Here is a 16,888-nt window from a genome sequence, read left to right on the forward strand (position 1 = left end):
GGCTAATAATAATTTGAAAATGATGATGATGATGATTTGATGATCACTTCATCTCAAGTGGTTGCTTTCTGGACTGAAAGGTAACAAAACTTTGAAAAGGAGTATCACGATACTGCCTCCTTGTATCATGATACAGTATCGTGACTCTGTATCGTGATTTCTCGGTTCAATACAATATCGTTACAGCCCTACCAGCCATCTCCACAGCAGCAGATCCAGCAGCCCCAGCCCCAGCCCAGCCCAGCCCAGGCCTCAGCCTACTGTTGGTCCGAGCCTACGAGCAGAGACACTCTAGACAGAGATAAGTCATTCTAGTTCATTTCTTTTGCATTGGGTGGGCGGGTTTCGAAGCCTCTTTATTACTCCACCCTCTTTGCTATGAGTGCAGAGCAGAGTAGGTCTGGCCTGCCAGTGGGCTTTTCAAATTTCACTTGCCTTTTCTGGAAGGGGAACATGGAACATGGCAGAGGAGAGAGAGAGAGAGAATGCAAGTGAAAGAGAGCATGAGTCAGTGCAAGATGGACGAGCATGGCAGAGACACTAGAGAAAGAGAGAGGTATGGAGAAAGAAGAGAGGGGGAGAGTGAGATAAAAAGACTGACAGTCAGCGTGAGTAAGTACAAGAAGGAAGGAGCATGGCCGAGATATGAGAGAGCGATGAAGAGATACCGGACAAGAGTGTCAATAAGGCAGTGAGTCAGTGAAAGAACGAACAGACAGACAGAGTGAGTGTGAGAGAGAGAACAGAGTGAGAGCACATGGGAACACACACGTTACTGTAGGGGCTCTGTGCTCCGTCCGTGCACCCTGAAGCCTGCACTCCTGCCTTCTCTCCCCACCCCACAATCAGGCCAGCACTCCGCAGCTGCCTCTCAGTCAATCCATGCGTGATTGCATCTAATGAAGGGCTTCTGTTAAAGTGCTGCTCCATTTAAATGACTCGCCTTCTCTCTCTCTATCTATCTCTCTCTCTCTCTCTCTCTCTTGCCCTCCCTCATATAATCCCCCTCTCTCCCTCTCATTTGCTCTCTTTTTCTGCTTTGTCTACGTCTTTCTCCCTTTCTCTCTCTCTCCCTCTCTCCCTCTCTCTCTCTCTCTCTCTCTCTCTCTCTCTCTCTCTCTCTCTCTCTCTCTCTCTGTTCCTCTCTGTGCGGGCAGCAGGCAGCCTGCTTGTGTCCCGGTCCTTTCTATTGTTCCTGTTTCAGGGCCACTAGTCAGGCATTTCCCCTGGCAGATGTGATGTGAGGCTGCTGCGGCTCCACAGTGGAGACACAGAAACTGGGGAGGTGTGCGTGCGTATGTGCGTGCGTGTGTGTGTGTGTACGTGTGTGTGTGCGTGCGTGGGTGCGCATGCGAGTGCCTGTGTATCTTTCCTACAAACACAGAGGAAAAGCAGAAAGAAAGAACAGAAAGAAAGAAAGAAACTAAAACCAATGACATGTTGCCATCCTCCAGCAAAAAAAAAACACATGTCGAAAAAAAATGACAGTGTCGTTTGGAAAAGCTGTTCTCTCAGGGATGACAGTAGGTTTTGATCCTGATAAGACCTCTTCCAACACTACACCACACCACACTACATCACGCCTACACTATTGCACTAGCAGAGTCAGTGAGGACCAGAGCCATGGAAGAAAGAGTTAGCCTAGGTCCGGCGCTAGGCATAGGCATACCAGGCAGTCAAATGTATTGGGGACTCCAAATCCCACAGAATCAGAAAATTAAGAAAAAGCATTAATCATTAATATTGACCATTATTATTATTAATGGGAAGTCAGTACATATGTAGGCTTTAGATCAGCTGTGCTCGATCAGATGTATGACACTATGTTTACACATGCCAAATTTCTAATTCCACATAAAGCAAAGAGGGCTGCTCACCTAGGGCACCACCAAGTTGACCAGAACCCGGCACTGAGTTAGGCTAATCCCACTGACTTCAACGGAGAGACGGCTTGTCTCATGGAGCCTTTGACACATGAGTAGATAGCCATTGACATAGTTCCACTACAATTACAGGAAGTGGGCGTAAAACACAGAAGGTGCAGTAAAGTGAAAACTATGATAGGCCCAGCCACAACGGACCTTACGCATCTAAGAACCCTGGTCCTAACCACGTTGACCTTATGACTCTAAAATCTCTGTCTATCTCTTCTTCCTCTGCCTTCCTACTATTTCTGCCTCTCCTCTATACCTCTCCTTTTAAATCCATCTCTAACAATGATGTTTTTCCCATTTGTTAAGCACTTTGAGTTACATGCCTTGTATGACACAGTGCTATACAAATACAATTATTATTATTATTATATTATAAAGGCAGAGACTTTTGAAAGGGCCCAAGAAAATCTTTGGTAAAGGTAAATGTGACACATTTTTTACTTCATCTTTGCATGTTATGTAGTGGTTCTGTGCTAGTCTCTAGGGAACAGAAAGTCGCTGCCTAGAATTATTTGAATCTGGTCATGTCACCAACCGACTTCCTACTGTGGTTGTCACAACTCTGAATTCCATGGCTCTGCTGAGGACCAACTGCATAGTTAGTTGGCTGGCTGGGCAGGACTCCATAAAAACACAGCATTTTGCACAGATGGACATTAGAACATCAGATATCATCTCAGGTGTGGCATTCTACATTGCTCAAATCTCTTAACCCAAAACTACTCCTGCCCTGACCTTTGCCATAATCTGATGATAGTACATTTTCTGCTGTGTATGAAAGATTAATGTTACGGTTTGGGAGAGGGTTTAGGTTATGCTTTAAATGAATCAAAAAGGAGACAAAGTTAACTTTTGGTCACATTGTGCAGGACACAGATGTCACAAGATTTAGAGGTGGAAAAAAACTGGATCAGCAGAGTGAAAGTCCCGCTTAGATATTTATTCTCAACACAAAGTGATTTCACTTATCAGCTCATCAACCTGGCTTAATAGGTAGCCTAAATTCATTATTCAGGATCAGCGGGTTCATTGAATTGGCGTTATGGGGCAGGGAATGTGCTGTGAGGATGACCAGGTGGCATTCAAGTTCCCCTTTGGAGAGTAGCCTCTTACTGCAGCAGGGGTCGCCGGCTACCCTATTCACTTGCTGAACATGCTTAACTACATCATAGCAACATTGCTGTGACATTACAGAGAGCCATAGTGCTGCGCTAAGGGGTTAATAAAGTCTCTCATCATCATCTATCTACTTTCTGAACCCTGGATTGACACCTCTGCTTAGTTTCAACAGTTCCATCCATCCGTCAGTAATTCTTATTCTAGGGAGGCCTGTGCTTGGGCAGTGATGTAACGCGCTAGCCAGGCCACGCCCTCCTAGTGACGCAACACCTTCTGTGTTGCTTCTAGTCAGGCCAAGAGCAATGTAAATATCGTTTCTGATCTCCCGAAATATCGGTAGCAAACCTAGGGAGGCGGGTCAACCATGCCATTTGGGAAACATGAATTGTTATGCTCTTGGTCAGACCAAGTCTCGAGGAGATTTGAAAGTCGATGATAATCAGGCTAGTGATGTGCAACCCTGTGAGAGTGATGGACCTCGGGGGGGGAGGGCAGGGCAAGAGAGGGCACGTACCCGCGGGTTAAAGGCCAGGGCCTGGGAGTCGTTGGGGTCCACCACCGAGGGGTACGGCTCAAAGATCACCACTTTCCTCGGGGACTCCAGAGCCGACCGGCACATGGACACCAGCAGGTCCACAACCTGTAGGCACGGATGGACGCACACACACGCGTAAACACGCGCGCACACACACACACACAGGGGCACACACACACACGCACGCACACACGCACATACACACACACACACACAGGGGCACACACACACACGCACGCACACACGCACATACACACACACAAACTCATACAAGGGCACACACAGACATATACAAATATATACATTCACACACATGCACACACACATACAAAAACACATACAACAGCACACTCAGTTTCAGGGAATGAAACAGGGAAACCCATCTGATGTTTACACACTGTGTCTCATCTGTCGTGTGCAATGTTTGCTGCGTGTCTGGTGTGTGGATTAGACTCCATTAAAAATTCATGTTGCGGCACCTGTCGGGACATTTTTCCATTGATTACAGAATGGTTGCAATATTGTGCATAGTCTAGACTTGCAGCATCAACTAAGCATGTCATCACACAAGTGCTAATGAGGTATTAACTCGCACAGTTCTGTCCAATTACACTTCTGCACTGAAAATATTTTTTGTATGGGGGCGAAGAAGTTCTGAGATCTAAATTATCGCCTGGAACAGTCAGGGATCTTGTCAAATAGGTGTATGTGTGTGTGTGTGTGTGTGTGTGTTGTGTTCAGAGATAGTGTGTGTGTGTGTGTGTTTGTGTGTGAGTACTTGGGCTCCAGTTGCGATCTCATCAGCAGCTTCGTTCATGACACCCAGCGTTTGGAAGGCGAACACACAGAGCTCTCGCTCACACACTGTGGGCTATACACACACACACACACACACACACACACACACACACACACACACACACACACACACACACACACACACACACACACACACACACACACACACACACACACAGAGAGAGAGAGAGAGAGAGAAACAACACAAACACACACACGTTTTTTAACTATACAGATGGCAAAGAAATGCATGGTATGATTCATAGCTGGACAAGTGTATAACAAGTGATGGTGAGGGGGCTGGTGATTGCTCACTGACAATCTGGTGCCTTTGAATCGCGTCTCAGTCTGCATCCCCCTCACATATCTCCCGGGAATGACTAACAACAAAGTACGAAGCTACCCTGAAATTAGTCCACTCTTTAAGCGAATAACCACAGATTTAATTTACCCCCTTTTCCAGTCGATAGGCGGCTAGCCTTTTCGCACAAAATGACAAAGCTAATCAGCGCTCTCACCACCACCACCAGCATTTGCAATCTGATATTCATTCGCTAACCTTTGCATCCGTCATCAGTGCATTTTAATATTCGCACCGTTATAAATTACACGAGGGCAGAAAAGTAATGGTAAATTCTTTTCGTCTTCTACTGGATTCATTAGCCTAAGCACTTTAAGTACGCACATCATCATGTGTGTGGTTGGTAACCGTATGATGTGGTGCAAAGTCGTTTGATATATATACCGTGTGGGCTTCCCTCTGATGGGGCCAATGTTCATAAAGCACCGATAATGGGATGAGTGGATGGGAGTTATGGTACAGCGGCAGGCCTTTGGCCCCCCTGTCACTGGTGGTTGGTGGTGGTAGGTGGTGGTCGTACTGTCATTCTGTGTGTGTGTGTGCGTGTGTGTGTGTGTGTGTGTGTGTGTGTGTGTGTGTGTGTGTGTGTGTGTGTGCGTGTGTGTGTGTGTGTATGCGTGCGTGCGTGTGCCGGAGATTAGGTATGGGCACAACACGTTGACTACGTGACGCTCGTCCGTTCGCTGCTCGGTTCGTTCAGGGAAACGGCAGGTGAGGTGGGGACACGGGCACGGCCGTAAGCCATCGAAAACTAATTGGGGTCACAGCGGGTCCGACGGCAGACAAAAGAGGGGAACAGAGGGCCCTAATGAAAGATTTAATTAAGGCCACGGCAGTCTGGAGGGAGAGTGGAGAGGAGTGACATAGTCAATTAGAGCCATCACTTAACCCTGTCCAGGGAAGTCAAAGGAACCAGGCCAAATGGAATATTTCACAGGAGCACGCGAGGCAACCCGTGCAAACGACACAAGTCTACTGCCGCCGAAGTTAAGTGGATTTACAACTCTCTCCTCTCTGACATAGACGTAGGCAAAAAACATATATGGCATCAAATCATGCTTGAAACTCTAATGAAGCAATACGTTGATGATATCGTGGTGGCTACAAGCAGTGTGCCACCGAGAGGACAGAGTGTGTGCGTCACGGAGCTGACGCGCAAACATGTTTTACGTCACTGTCATCCTTTATTGTATTCCAAAAGTTAACCCGTTTAAACGCGGCGTTATTAATTTGTTGTTACCAGAATGGTAATGACTGAGTCATAGGCCCTGTGTTATGTCATAGTAGAGTAGTACTATGGTAATTAACCTTTCAGCGACTATTAAGTGTGCCTCAGAGGGTACGGCGTGCATTATGGGGGCTATAACATCCTAAAACCCGCCACCGTGCAGTAAGATGCAAGTGCGAGGGTTAAGGTGCGTTTGTACGTACATTGGAGGGCAATATCTCAGTTAAAATGCAATATAATGCGATCAACAAAAAATGTGCTCTCCCATTCTTAGCCCGTCTCCCTGCCAGTCTACTGATGCCCAGGTGCCCAAATACAAAGGTAATTGCCACCCTATGCTCACGTGACACCGTGGGTGAACGTCAAAATAGAAGTCCCTGCAAAACACGCATATGGCCACTACAGGTATGACTGCGCACAACTTTTCGACCGATGGCGCTCTAGTTGAAGACGGATAGGAATGTCGTAGGCACAACAGTGAAAACAAGGTAGAACTCTGAGGCTAGGAACACATGTTTCATAATACTCTCTCAGGTAACACTTTCTTTGAAGTGCTCTACATATAGGCGTCATGTAGCTGTCATGACATGTGTCAGGAATATTAAATACATAGACGTCTGAGACTGTTGTCATAAAGTGTCATTTGATTTTTGGAATGTGAAGTTTGGTGTCATGACAGTCCTTTTTTTTTTAGAATTCTTGCACACCTCCTTTGGCCAGGTGCGTAGGAGTGGGGTCATCAGCGTAGAACAGGGGTGTCAAACTCAAATTGACTGAGGGCCAAAATCAAAATCTGGAACGAAGTCGAGGGCCGAACTCAACAATTATTTTTTTTAAATGGACTAAAATTGTGCATGCATGCACTTCATACTCATAGCTAAATTTCACACACACTCTTTCCCATCATATTTGTCAGTTCAAATGTGTCTGCACATCTTGTGACACAGCAAATTTCAGGTTCAAGTCATGTTACGCTAAACATGGTGTATGTGGGCCAACTGTAATACACATTTGAAATGATCTCGCGGGCCGAATAAAATGGCTCAGCGAGCCAAATTTGCCCCCCGGGCCTGAGTTTGACATCCCTGGCGTAGAAAGACAAGAAAGCTTCTGCACACTATTCACATTTTCAGCGTTTTACTTGCGACGTTTCGGTCTATTGACCGTCTTCAAGCAATTCAACATACAGTGTGCGGGAGCTTTCCAACATTGACATTCCAAACACCAAATGGTGACAATCATAGTCACATCAATAATGTGTCATTAATATTCCTGACATGTGCTACGTCAATCTTAAGACAGCAACATGACACCCATACAGTATGTAGCCAATTTCATTTGTTCCATGAGGACCCGGGAGATGGGTGATGATAACATTGCACGCATGATGATAGTGATGATGAGTTCGCAGGGCTTTAGCAGATAAATAGTGAGAGCACACTTACTCTGAGCATGGGTCCGTTCTGGAAGACATGCGGCTCGTCGCAGACTACACAGAACTCGTTTAGGACCGGGATTCGCTGCTGGGCATACTCCATCGTCTGTGGACGGACAGCAAACGACAAACAGAACAACAGTGATGAAGAGACAAATGTGAAATGCTGTAATATTCGCTAAAAAGTCTTTATTAGCATAGCACGACACCGCTTTGGCATTATACAGTCTTACGCAATATGTACATTAAGAATTGGTCATTGCCATTCTGGTAACAGCAAATTTTACAACAGGGCCCGTGTCTTAACAGATTAAGAAAACAGGTAATGGGGGCCCCCTCTTGGAGGATTAAAAATAGGCCCCCTATGTAGAAAATTAACTGCCATGACAGCTTGGTGAGGCGAGGCGAGGGCCAGTTCATTCGATACGGGGCCCCAGAGTGTAATGTATATGATGCGGCCACTGTTGTGGCAGTATGGTAATGATGAGCCGCGCCATTGTGCCGCAGAGAAAGGGGGGGCCGTCACGGGCCGCGGTAAATGCGGAGAGTGTTTACCTGAACCAGGAAGCCTTTATCGCGCACCGGTATGATCTTGGCCACATTGTTCGGGGGCTGTGGGGAGAAAAGAGCACACATTCAGCCGAGGCGAGCGCAGCGTTACAATGGCCGACGATAACAGCAGGCGATCCCCGTGCAATGTACACCCTCAGAGATAATTCTGGGCTGCTCCTCCTGACCCGAACGTATCGGTAAGAAGAAACGATCTGGAAAATGCTACAGTCATCACATTTCACACATGCTTCCATATCAATTAGCCCGAACTGTTCTATGCGAAGAATGGTCTTTGTACGGTACTTGCGTACCGTTCTGTTGAAGTGAGTTGTAGTAACTACTGTAAGTGCACAAGTGCAGTCTGGGGTTAACAGGTACTTGAAGGTGTGAAAGGAATGTTTTGCTGATGTGGTGGATTTCAAGGTTTTAATAGCAGTATAGAAAAAGAACCTTTATGCTATAGCTATTATCAAAATTTCAAAGCACACTTAAAGTTTTCAAAAAGAGCACTATCAACATTATGCTCAGACCAATTGTACACACAAGTCAAACTTATCTATAGTTTATTTACCAGTCTTATACAAATTTATATCGACCTCGATATAACCTTGAGTTTTTGACTTTGTTATGGGAAGTCTTAAGTATAATGCTTTTGGGATCTGTATAATACATTAGTTGTACCATAAAACCTGAAGTGTGCGAGTGTATAACAAGTCTTCCTCGTGTATTAACCTTTGAGTGTTTTGGATCTATTTATGGCATTTTGTTTGATACATACAGTAGGCACAAATGTGTGTGCAGAAAGCATGTATGCAGTTGTGCTATAGTATGCTGGATTTGTCATGCTGTGTATTAACTGTAGGCCTATATATGTACAAGAGAATGTATCGTATGCATGTATGCAGATGTGTGTTCATGGGGGATGTGTTTGATCTGTGCAGAGTGTATTATGTGTACTGTATGCTGATGCCTGGGATTAATAAAGTTTCTCTACTTTTGTATGTGCTCATTAATTAAGCCAATGAGAAAAAATGAACTAATGAAAACGTCACTTGACTTGATTAATGAGTAGATAAGATACCATCCGTACCCTTACCGTAGGTGGCGTGGACAGTGATGGCGCCAGTATTCCAATCAGGCCAGACGTAAGCGAGAGCCTCCTGCCACCTCCACCACCACCACCGTCACCACCTCCCCCCGACGTCTCCTTCCCGAAGGGATGCGAGTCTGCGTGGCCCACACGCGTGTTGCTGGAGCAAGACCGACTGAGCAGCCGGTGGTGGTGGCCCAGGCCGTCCTCTGCCACCCGCACGCTACCCGAACAGGAGCGACTCAGCAGCCGATGGGGCTTCAGGGCGCTGCCCATGCCACCTCCTCCACCACCTCCTCCTGGGCTGTCCATGGGGCCATGCTGGTCTCCGTGCGGGTCCCCGGAGCAGGAGCGCGGCAGAGGCTTCTGGGGCCTGGGCGGAGGCAGGGGCGGCGGGGGTGAGGCGGAGGAGGAGGTGCAGTCAGAGCCAGAGCAGGGCCGCGGGAGGAGGCGATGTGGCTTGAGGAGGGAGGAGGGAGTGGGGTGCGGGTGTGGGTGTGGGTGAGGGTGGGGATGTTGGTGCGGATGCGGATGTGGATGTGGATGGAGGTGTGGTGGGGGCGGATGGGGGTGAGGGTGCTCCAGTCGGGGGTCGCTGGACAGGGAGGAGCCCAGGAGACGATGGGAGCGTCCTCCTCCAGCGCAGCCGTCAGTGGAGTCTCCTCCGGACTTGACGGCGCCGGAGCAGGTGCGGCGCAGTAGGCGGTGGGACTTGGAGACACCATCTTGCTCAGGTTTCAGCTTCTTCTTGCTCTTGACGCAGCCAGGAGGCGGGTAGCTGGGCGACCTGGGGAAACACGTCCATTCTTTATCGTTTATCTGTGCCCACAATTTCAAATTGATCATAAAGGTGAAAAATGCACATTAGAAGATGTGCCTGCGAAGGTTAACCTTAGATGTAGGTTTTGCCTACATCTGGCGCAGTGCATAGTAGAGGTGAATCTCAACAGCAAAAAAGAGTGTCCTCACTTGATATTCCTTTTTGTGGATTCCCGCTTTTATATTCAACATTCATATCTGCATCAATATGGTCTGAATTTGTCGAGCTGCACAAAGATTGCCCGATGTTTGCGATTTGCAAACAACTTGTCAGTTAGCTAACTTAGCATATGAAGTTAGCACGACCACATCGTCAGTACAAACACGTCAACGTGATTGTTTTGAAAGTTGTAATTGCTGTCGTAATGTCAAGCATGTGTAATCGTAAAAATTGATTTGTACAAAGAAAAGTGCCCCATGCCTAAAGTTAATCATCTTGGGACTCACATGTTTTGGGGCTGCATGAATGCCATCAACATTGGGAAGCTGAATTTCATCAAAAAAAAAAAAGTACCGTGTCAACATGTACCGTGACTACTGAAGCAGATCATGATCATCTTATCGGACATATTTAACACATAGGTGTGTACTCACTTTTGCACTTTTTTATATTATTGGCCTTACTATTCTGTTGTAAGATTAACAGATGTTGTATTAAACTCACAATTTTGAAATATTGTTCAAAATCGTACTTTTCAAGAGGGGTGTACTCATTATTGCTGTGCAGTGTATACTGAATGTTAAAACCGGCCAAAAGCCCTGTCTCTAGGGAGGCTACTACTCTATAATTGATAGTTTCAATAGCAGATATGACAAACCAAGAGACATTACTGCCACACTGTCGGAACATAGGATAAAAGACAGTACATGACAGACAGGATAAGCACATTGACCAAGTACACAGACAGATTTAACAAGATGACAAAGACAGGAAACATGACAGGAAAGGCATGTCTAGTTGACAACATGGCATCATGACAAGTAACAAAGATAAAACACAGATTTGAAACGTCTATCGTGTTTGTCTATGACGCCTTGGCAAGTTAACGCTGTGCTCCACAACGCCCTGTGACAGGTTAGGTTTAGCTATGGTTTTGGTCTGGGCACAATTTTGCAACAAATTTGCCATTTCCCTTGCTTATTTAACTGTTTTGGCAAAAGTAAACCAGCAGAAACATTGTTTAACTGACAGGTTACGGTAGGGTTGGACATGGTTTTGGTCAGTGAACAGCAGAGCATTTTTGCGTTAAATAACAGAAAATCGCTGCAGGAAAACTGTGCAAACCTCATCACATGACAAAGAACTGCTTTTCCACAGCGCTTGAGGAGCGTGATTTATCTTCCAAAGGCGTAGCACCACAATGCTAAATGAACTAGCATGAGAAAAATACGCCTATGCATGATGTCAGTCTGTAGTGGGGTGGGGGATGCCGGTAAACTTGCATTCCTTAAAGGGGTCCTATTATGCTTTTCCATGTCCACTACCAGCGATCGTTTTGGTCTGGGGACAAGTTCGCAACAAATTTGCCATTTCCCTTACATCTGATCATAAGTGTAAACTCACTAACGGTGAAGGGCATTGTGCGGCTGCCCTTAGTTGCACTGTGCCACCCACTCTTGCAGGGGGGAGAAATGTATTAGTTACACCAACAGTTTGATGCATTGTAATGACTTTCTGTCTGCCATTCTGGCTGTCTCGAGCCATTTCTCTTTTAATTCCTCTATCCCGTAATTACATCATTTACTCATGTGCCATCATTTGCTACTCAATACCACTTTCAGCAAATTAGTCTTCATTCACCCATAGAAAATGGGAAGAAAAAAAATCAAATGGAAATGAAGCTCTTAGACACAACACAAAAACACCTGCAGTGAATGAGTCATCATTGGGTGGCCTAGTTAAAAACATTCAAATTATTATTATTGCTTGTAAACACATTTGAGATTGCTCACAGACAATGGAGCTGTTTGTTTTCGGTGCGTGTCTGCTCCTTTGCCAGCCCTGATGGGTAAACAAAAAGAGAGGTGCATGATGAAGTGTGGCAACAGGATGTGTGTTTGTTTGTCTTCCGCCTGGTGGTACTGACAGAGGGGGTGACTTGGGGAGAGGGGTCATGGGAGAGGATGTGGGTTGCCACCATGGCTACTGGCTGCCTTTCTCTTATACAGACACAGAAAGACAGGCATACAGCCGGGCAAACAGACGTAGACATAACACAAAGACAATGAAGCAGACAAGCAGACACGCACACACACCTTGATCAAAGTGGCAGTCCATAGCAACACCATGTTACTAATACACGTGCACACACACACACACACACACACACACACACACACACACACACACACACACACACACACACACACACACACACACACACACACACACACACAATGAATCTCTCATTATTAAGATCTTCCCGTGTCTCTTTTCCACTTCTTCTTTCGGTCTTGTTTCTATCCAGAGCGTGTCATGTCTCACCTGCGCAGGGTGGAGAAGATGTGCAGTGGGGACTTGACCTTCTTATCGCTGGGCTTCTTGCCGTGGGGGCAGTTCAACTTCTCCTTGCCCTGGTGCTTCCACTGCTGGGTGACAAACGTCTGCATGATCCTGTGGAGGAGGAGGAGGAGGGACAGAACACACACACATGCGCCCACCCACACACACACACACACACACACACACACACACACACACACACGTGAGAACACATAGTGAACAGTCACACACACACACACACACACAAACGTGCGCACAAGTGCACACACACACACACACACACACACACACACACACACACACACACACACACACACACACACACACACACACACACACACACACACAGACACACACATGCACATCACCGCCATCACTAACAGCAATGTAAAGCAATTCACAGTACAGTGGCCTTAAAAATGGGCACTTACTTTTTTAGTTGATGTCCAAGTCCAAACCGCTCTTTCCTTGACTCTTGAAAGACGTCGACAGTTGGAACTTTAGACCAAAAAAAATGACATAGACAGAGAAATGTATACATCTTATACCACGGCAGGATGGAATGTCCCATTGTGATGCGCTAAATTTGGGTGTTGATTAACTGTCTATATATGCACACCTGAAGAAGTCCCACTATTAGGTCACTTTTCTGACCGCATAACTCCAGTGTATCAATGCGCCAAGTGAAAGTGCTTTGGAACGTTCGAATTAATAAACCGTTAATTGCTAGATACAAAGTTGCAAAGATCAGAACGAGACGCAAACATCAAAGACAGACGCGAAGTGAACGATGGAGGAGTTTATGGATATAACTTTTAATATTTATGGGAAGTATGGCAATTTTGAAAATTGGGCCAAAGCGGATTTGTGGAAGGAGGAAGACAACAGCACGAAAAAGAGGAAAAGAGAAGCAGCGCCAGCGCAGACCAAAAGGCACAAAATAATCCAAAACCAAGAGCTGGACCAGATTGAGTCGGACAGGCACGAGAAAAACACCAAGAAAAGCACCGCCTGGGCAGTAAGTGTCCTGAAAGACTGGTTAGATGAAAAAGAGAGTAGTCTTGAATCATTTGAGAAGCTGGATGTAAATGCGCAAATGCATAAATTGCGAGAGTTTTACGCAACGGTGCGCACATCTGCCGGGCAGGAATACTCAGTGTCAAGTTTTTTGGCACTGAGGAGTGGCTTAAATCGCCACCTTGACAACGTAAATATACTGTCCGACCCCGCGTTTAAAGCTGCCAATGATGTCTTTACATCGGTGCTGAAAAAGTACAGGAAGGCTGGAAAAGATGTCAGCGACCACCACCCAGCCATTTCACAGGCAGACCTGCGTACCATCCGCAACTCGGCATATCTGTCGCCCAATACAGCTGCAGGACTGGTCCGCAAAGTCTGGTTCGACATACAGCTGAATTTGGCGAGGAGGGGGAGAGAGGGCAACCGAGACCTGAAGCCTGATTCTTTTAACATCAAGAAGGATGAAAATGGCCTGGAGTATGTGTGTCTGTCATACAACGCAGAAACAAAAAACCACAAAGATGCCACTGATCCAGCAAAGCAGCACTACCGGGGGTTCATGTTTGCACAGCCCGGTGACCCTCTCTGCCCGGTGGAAAGCTTCAGGAAATATATCGCACGGTGCCCATCCAACTCGAAAGCCTTCTATCTCCACCCCCTGCGGCTCCCCCAAGAGGAACTGGAAATTAAGCAGTGCTGGTACGCACTTGAACCAATGGGGGTAAATTACTTAGGTGGGATGATGGCAAAAATCAGTCAAGTACTTGGACTGTCGAGGCGCTACACCAACCACTCCATCAGAAGCACGGCGGTGCAATTGTTGACCGACGCAGGGCTGGAGAGCAGACAAATAATGTCTGTCACTGGACACAGGTGTGAAAGCAGTTTAAAGAGCTATTGGGCCCCATCAGTGGCAGATCGGAGACGCTGGAGCGACATCCTTTCCCACAACGCCAACCCACCAGCGCACTCTGTTGCCAACCCACCAGCCACTGCTCCCCAGAAAACCATCGACTGCGCTCAGGATCAACAGAAAATGGATCTGCCGTTTTCGATGTCCAACTTCACAATAAATGGAAACGTGCAATTTAATTTTGGAAAATAAATACACTAATAGTCTAATATTAAAACACTGTCGTCCTTCTTTCAAACAGCTAATGAGCAACTCAGACGCTCGCAGAACACTGGGGCGTCTGACTTGACAACCAAATACGATAGAATTAACAACGGGGTCTTGGCCATAGCAACTTAAATTTAGAATTAGCAACGGCAGTTCGCCAGAAAGTTATGAAAAAAAAAATCTTGTGGCGGAAGGAAGTAGTTCGTTTGTTTTAGCCATTAAAGCATCAAAATAATTCATAAAATAAATTTCAGACAGTGTGGCAACCGTGGTATAAGCGGGATAGTTGACTTCACGGTGTGCGTATAACAGGAAAAATAATGCACACCTAGGTGTAACGACCACTCCGCTTCGCGTCGTGGCCGCATCACCACCAGGTGTGCATTATTTTTCCTGTTATACGCACACCGTGTCGTCAACTATCCCTTACATAACTGACATTCTAGAGCCATAGCATATAATATATGTTGGATGACACTGTTTGACATCGATTCCTCTTTTACCTAAAGATATTTCTTGGGCCTTTATGCCCTTACCTGGACAGGAGAGCGAGGGAGTGGAACAGAAAAAGAGTGGAAGAGAGTGAGGGGAAGGTTCAGGAGCTGACCTCGGATTGGAATCAAACCCGAGTCCCTGGGTGAATGGCACTGAGCCACTGCGCAAATTCGTATAAATTCTGGGTTGGGCATTGTGTCATGTAGTGATGGGATTTTCGGCTCTTCTTTGAGATGCGGTTCTATTGGCTCTTCTTACTATGGAGAGCCGGCTCTTTCGGCTCCCTAACGACTCCCTAATAAATTAATAGTTTTAATTTTATTTTACAACATTTTGTTTCGATATTGACAATGTGAAGTACTTTGTGTAGTGTATGCTGTGTAAAAGCCTTTATGAATAATACTTTTACTATAATCAGTCGTTAAATAATGATATATAAAGTAAATTTAAAAATGTAATACATACTATGTATTTCTGCTCGCTGACACACACAATGAGAGGGAGGGGAGAGAAGGACAAAGCAAACAAAAAAACAAAAACGACACTCCAAAAAAATCCTAAAACGGCTCTCATTGGAGAGCCGGTTCCTCTCGTTCACTTCAAAGAGCTGGTTCTTAGAGCCGTTTCGTTCGGGACCGACACATCACTAGTGTCATACCAGCACACTGTACATCAGCACAGAACATCGACCTTATGCCTCAATGCTCACCATAAGAAATTCCAAGGAAGCTTCCAGCCATTCTCATACAGTACATGCCTTTCAGCCATTCTCATTTACAACCAGCCAGGGCTTGAAATTGGCACCTGTTAACCAGTAAAATGTGGGCAAAGCTCGGCACTGGCTAAATAGAATTTCAGCCTCAATGGTCACTACAGCTGAGGTCACTTATTTGTTAGTATGACAAATCAGAGTAACATAGTATATCTAGCCTAGATAAAGCAACGTTTCTGTTTCATTCTGCCTAATGTATAACACTTCACTTGACGCTTCCGTCATAGGTATGACATGACAGTGTCATAACAGTGTCGTAACAAAGTCATGGATGTGTCATAAACATTATATCCATGTCATAACATAAACAATTATGACATTTGGTTATGGTAAAGACGGCCCTAACAATGCCAGCTTTTCATGACCATAAAACGTTGACATTATGTTTATTACTCGTCCATGACTATGTCATGACACTGTTTTGACACTGTTATGACACTGTCATAGGGCTGCACGATTATGGCAAAAATCATAATCACGATTATTTTGGTCAAAATCATAATCACGATTATTAATCACGATTATTGATTTTTGCTGATTTTTTTTGAAAATTATAACAAGATGAAATATAACCAAGAATGAATTACATACGGGATGAGCAAAATAAAATGAATTGTAATAATTATGTAAAGGCAAAAGCATGAAACCTAAGTGGACAGATTTCTGGCCACAAACACCAGCCTGTCAGTATGTTCTGGCTTCAAGGACGCTCTCAAAAATAGGTCTCTATTGCCACGATTAAATCACGATTAAAATCATGAGTATTTCACTATTTTATCACGATTTTGATTATTTTTCGATTAATTGTGCAGCCCTACACTAACATGTCATGCATATGACGCCCGTGTCAAGTAAAGTGTATCCGTTTCTTCACATTTACAGGGAGCCATGTCAACAACACTGATTGTCTTGTTTTTGTACTGTACGTCACCTTGTGCGCCACAGTGGCCAGTGAGGAAAAGAGTTAATGTCAAGACCTGCAAGTAACTACTCTGGACAAGACACAGAAATACAGGAGTCTCATCATCATCATCATCATCATCATCTCAGACACCTCCCAAGGTACCTTCCCATCCTCCCCAAGCCAGGCCCAGTCCCAAGTCTCCG

The 16,888-nt window shown here is 45.6% G+C and overlaps 1 protein-coding gene across 2 annotated transcripts in view; it reads right to left on the reverse strand.

The window, feature by feature from the left end:
- Positions 1 to 16,888, reverse strand: part of parp8 (poly (ADP-ribose) polymerase family, member 8) — a 73,476-nt gene that overhangs the window by 9,836 nt on the left and 46,752 nt on the right. The window contains exons 10-16 of one of the 2 annotated variants that reach the window (XM_063195228.1): positions 12,806 to 12,872; positions 12,357 to 12,485; positions 9,059 to 9,839; positions 7,966 to 8,022; positions 7,421 to 7,516; positions 4,367 to 4,459; positions 3,568 to 3,693 (exon numbers count right to left, since the gene is read on the reverse strand). In XM_063195228.1, the coding sequence (XP_063051298.1) occupies positions 3,568 to 3,693; positions 4,367 to 4,459; positions 7,421 to 7,516; positions 7,966 to 8,022; positions 9,059 to 9,839; positions 12,357 to 12,485; positions 12,806 to 12,872 (1,349 nt within the window). Of the gene's footprint in view, positions 1 to 3,567; positions 3,694 to 4,366; positions 4,460 to 7,420; positions 7,517 to 7,965; positions 8,023 to 9,052; positions 9,840 to 12,356; positions 12,486 to 12,805; positions 12,873 to 16,888 lie in introns of both variants that reach the window. The other variant, XM_063195227.1, reaches the window with a different exon arrangement.

Source organism: Engraulis encrasicolus, chromosome 3 (assembly GCF_034702125.1).
Source record: "Engraulis encrasicolus isolate BLACKSEA-1 chromosome 3, IST_EnEncr_1.0, whole genome shotgun sequence".
NCBI lineage: Eukaryota > Metazoa > Chordata > Actinopteri > Clupeiformes > Engraulidae > Engraulis > Engraulis encrasicolus.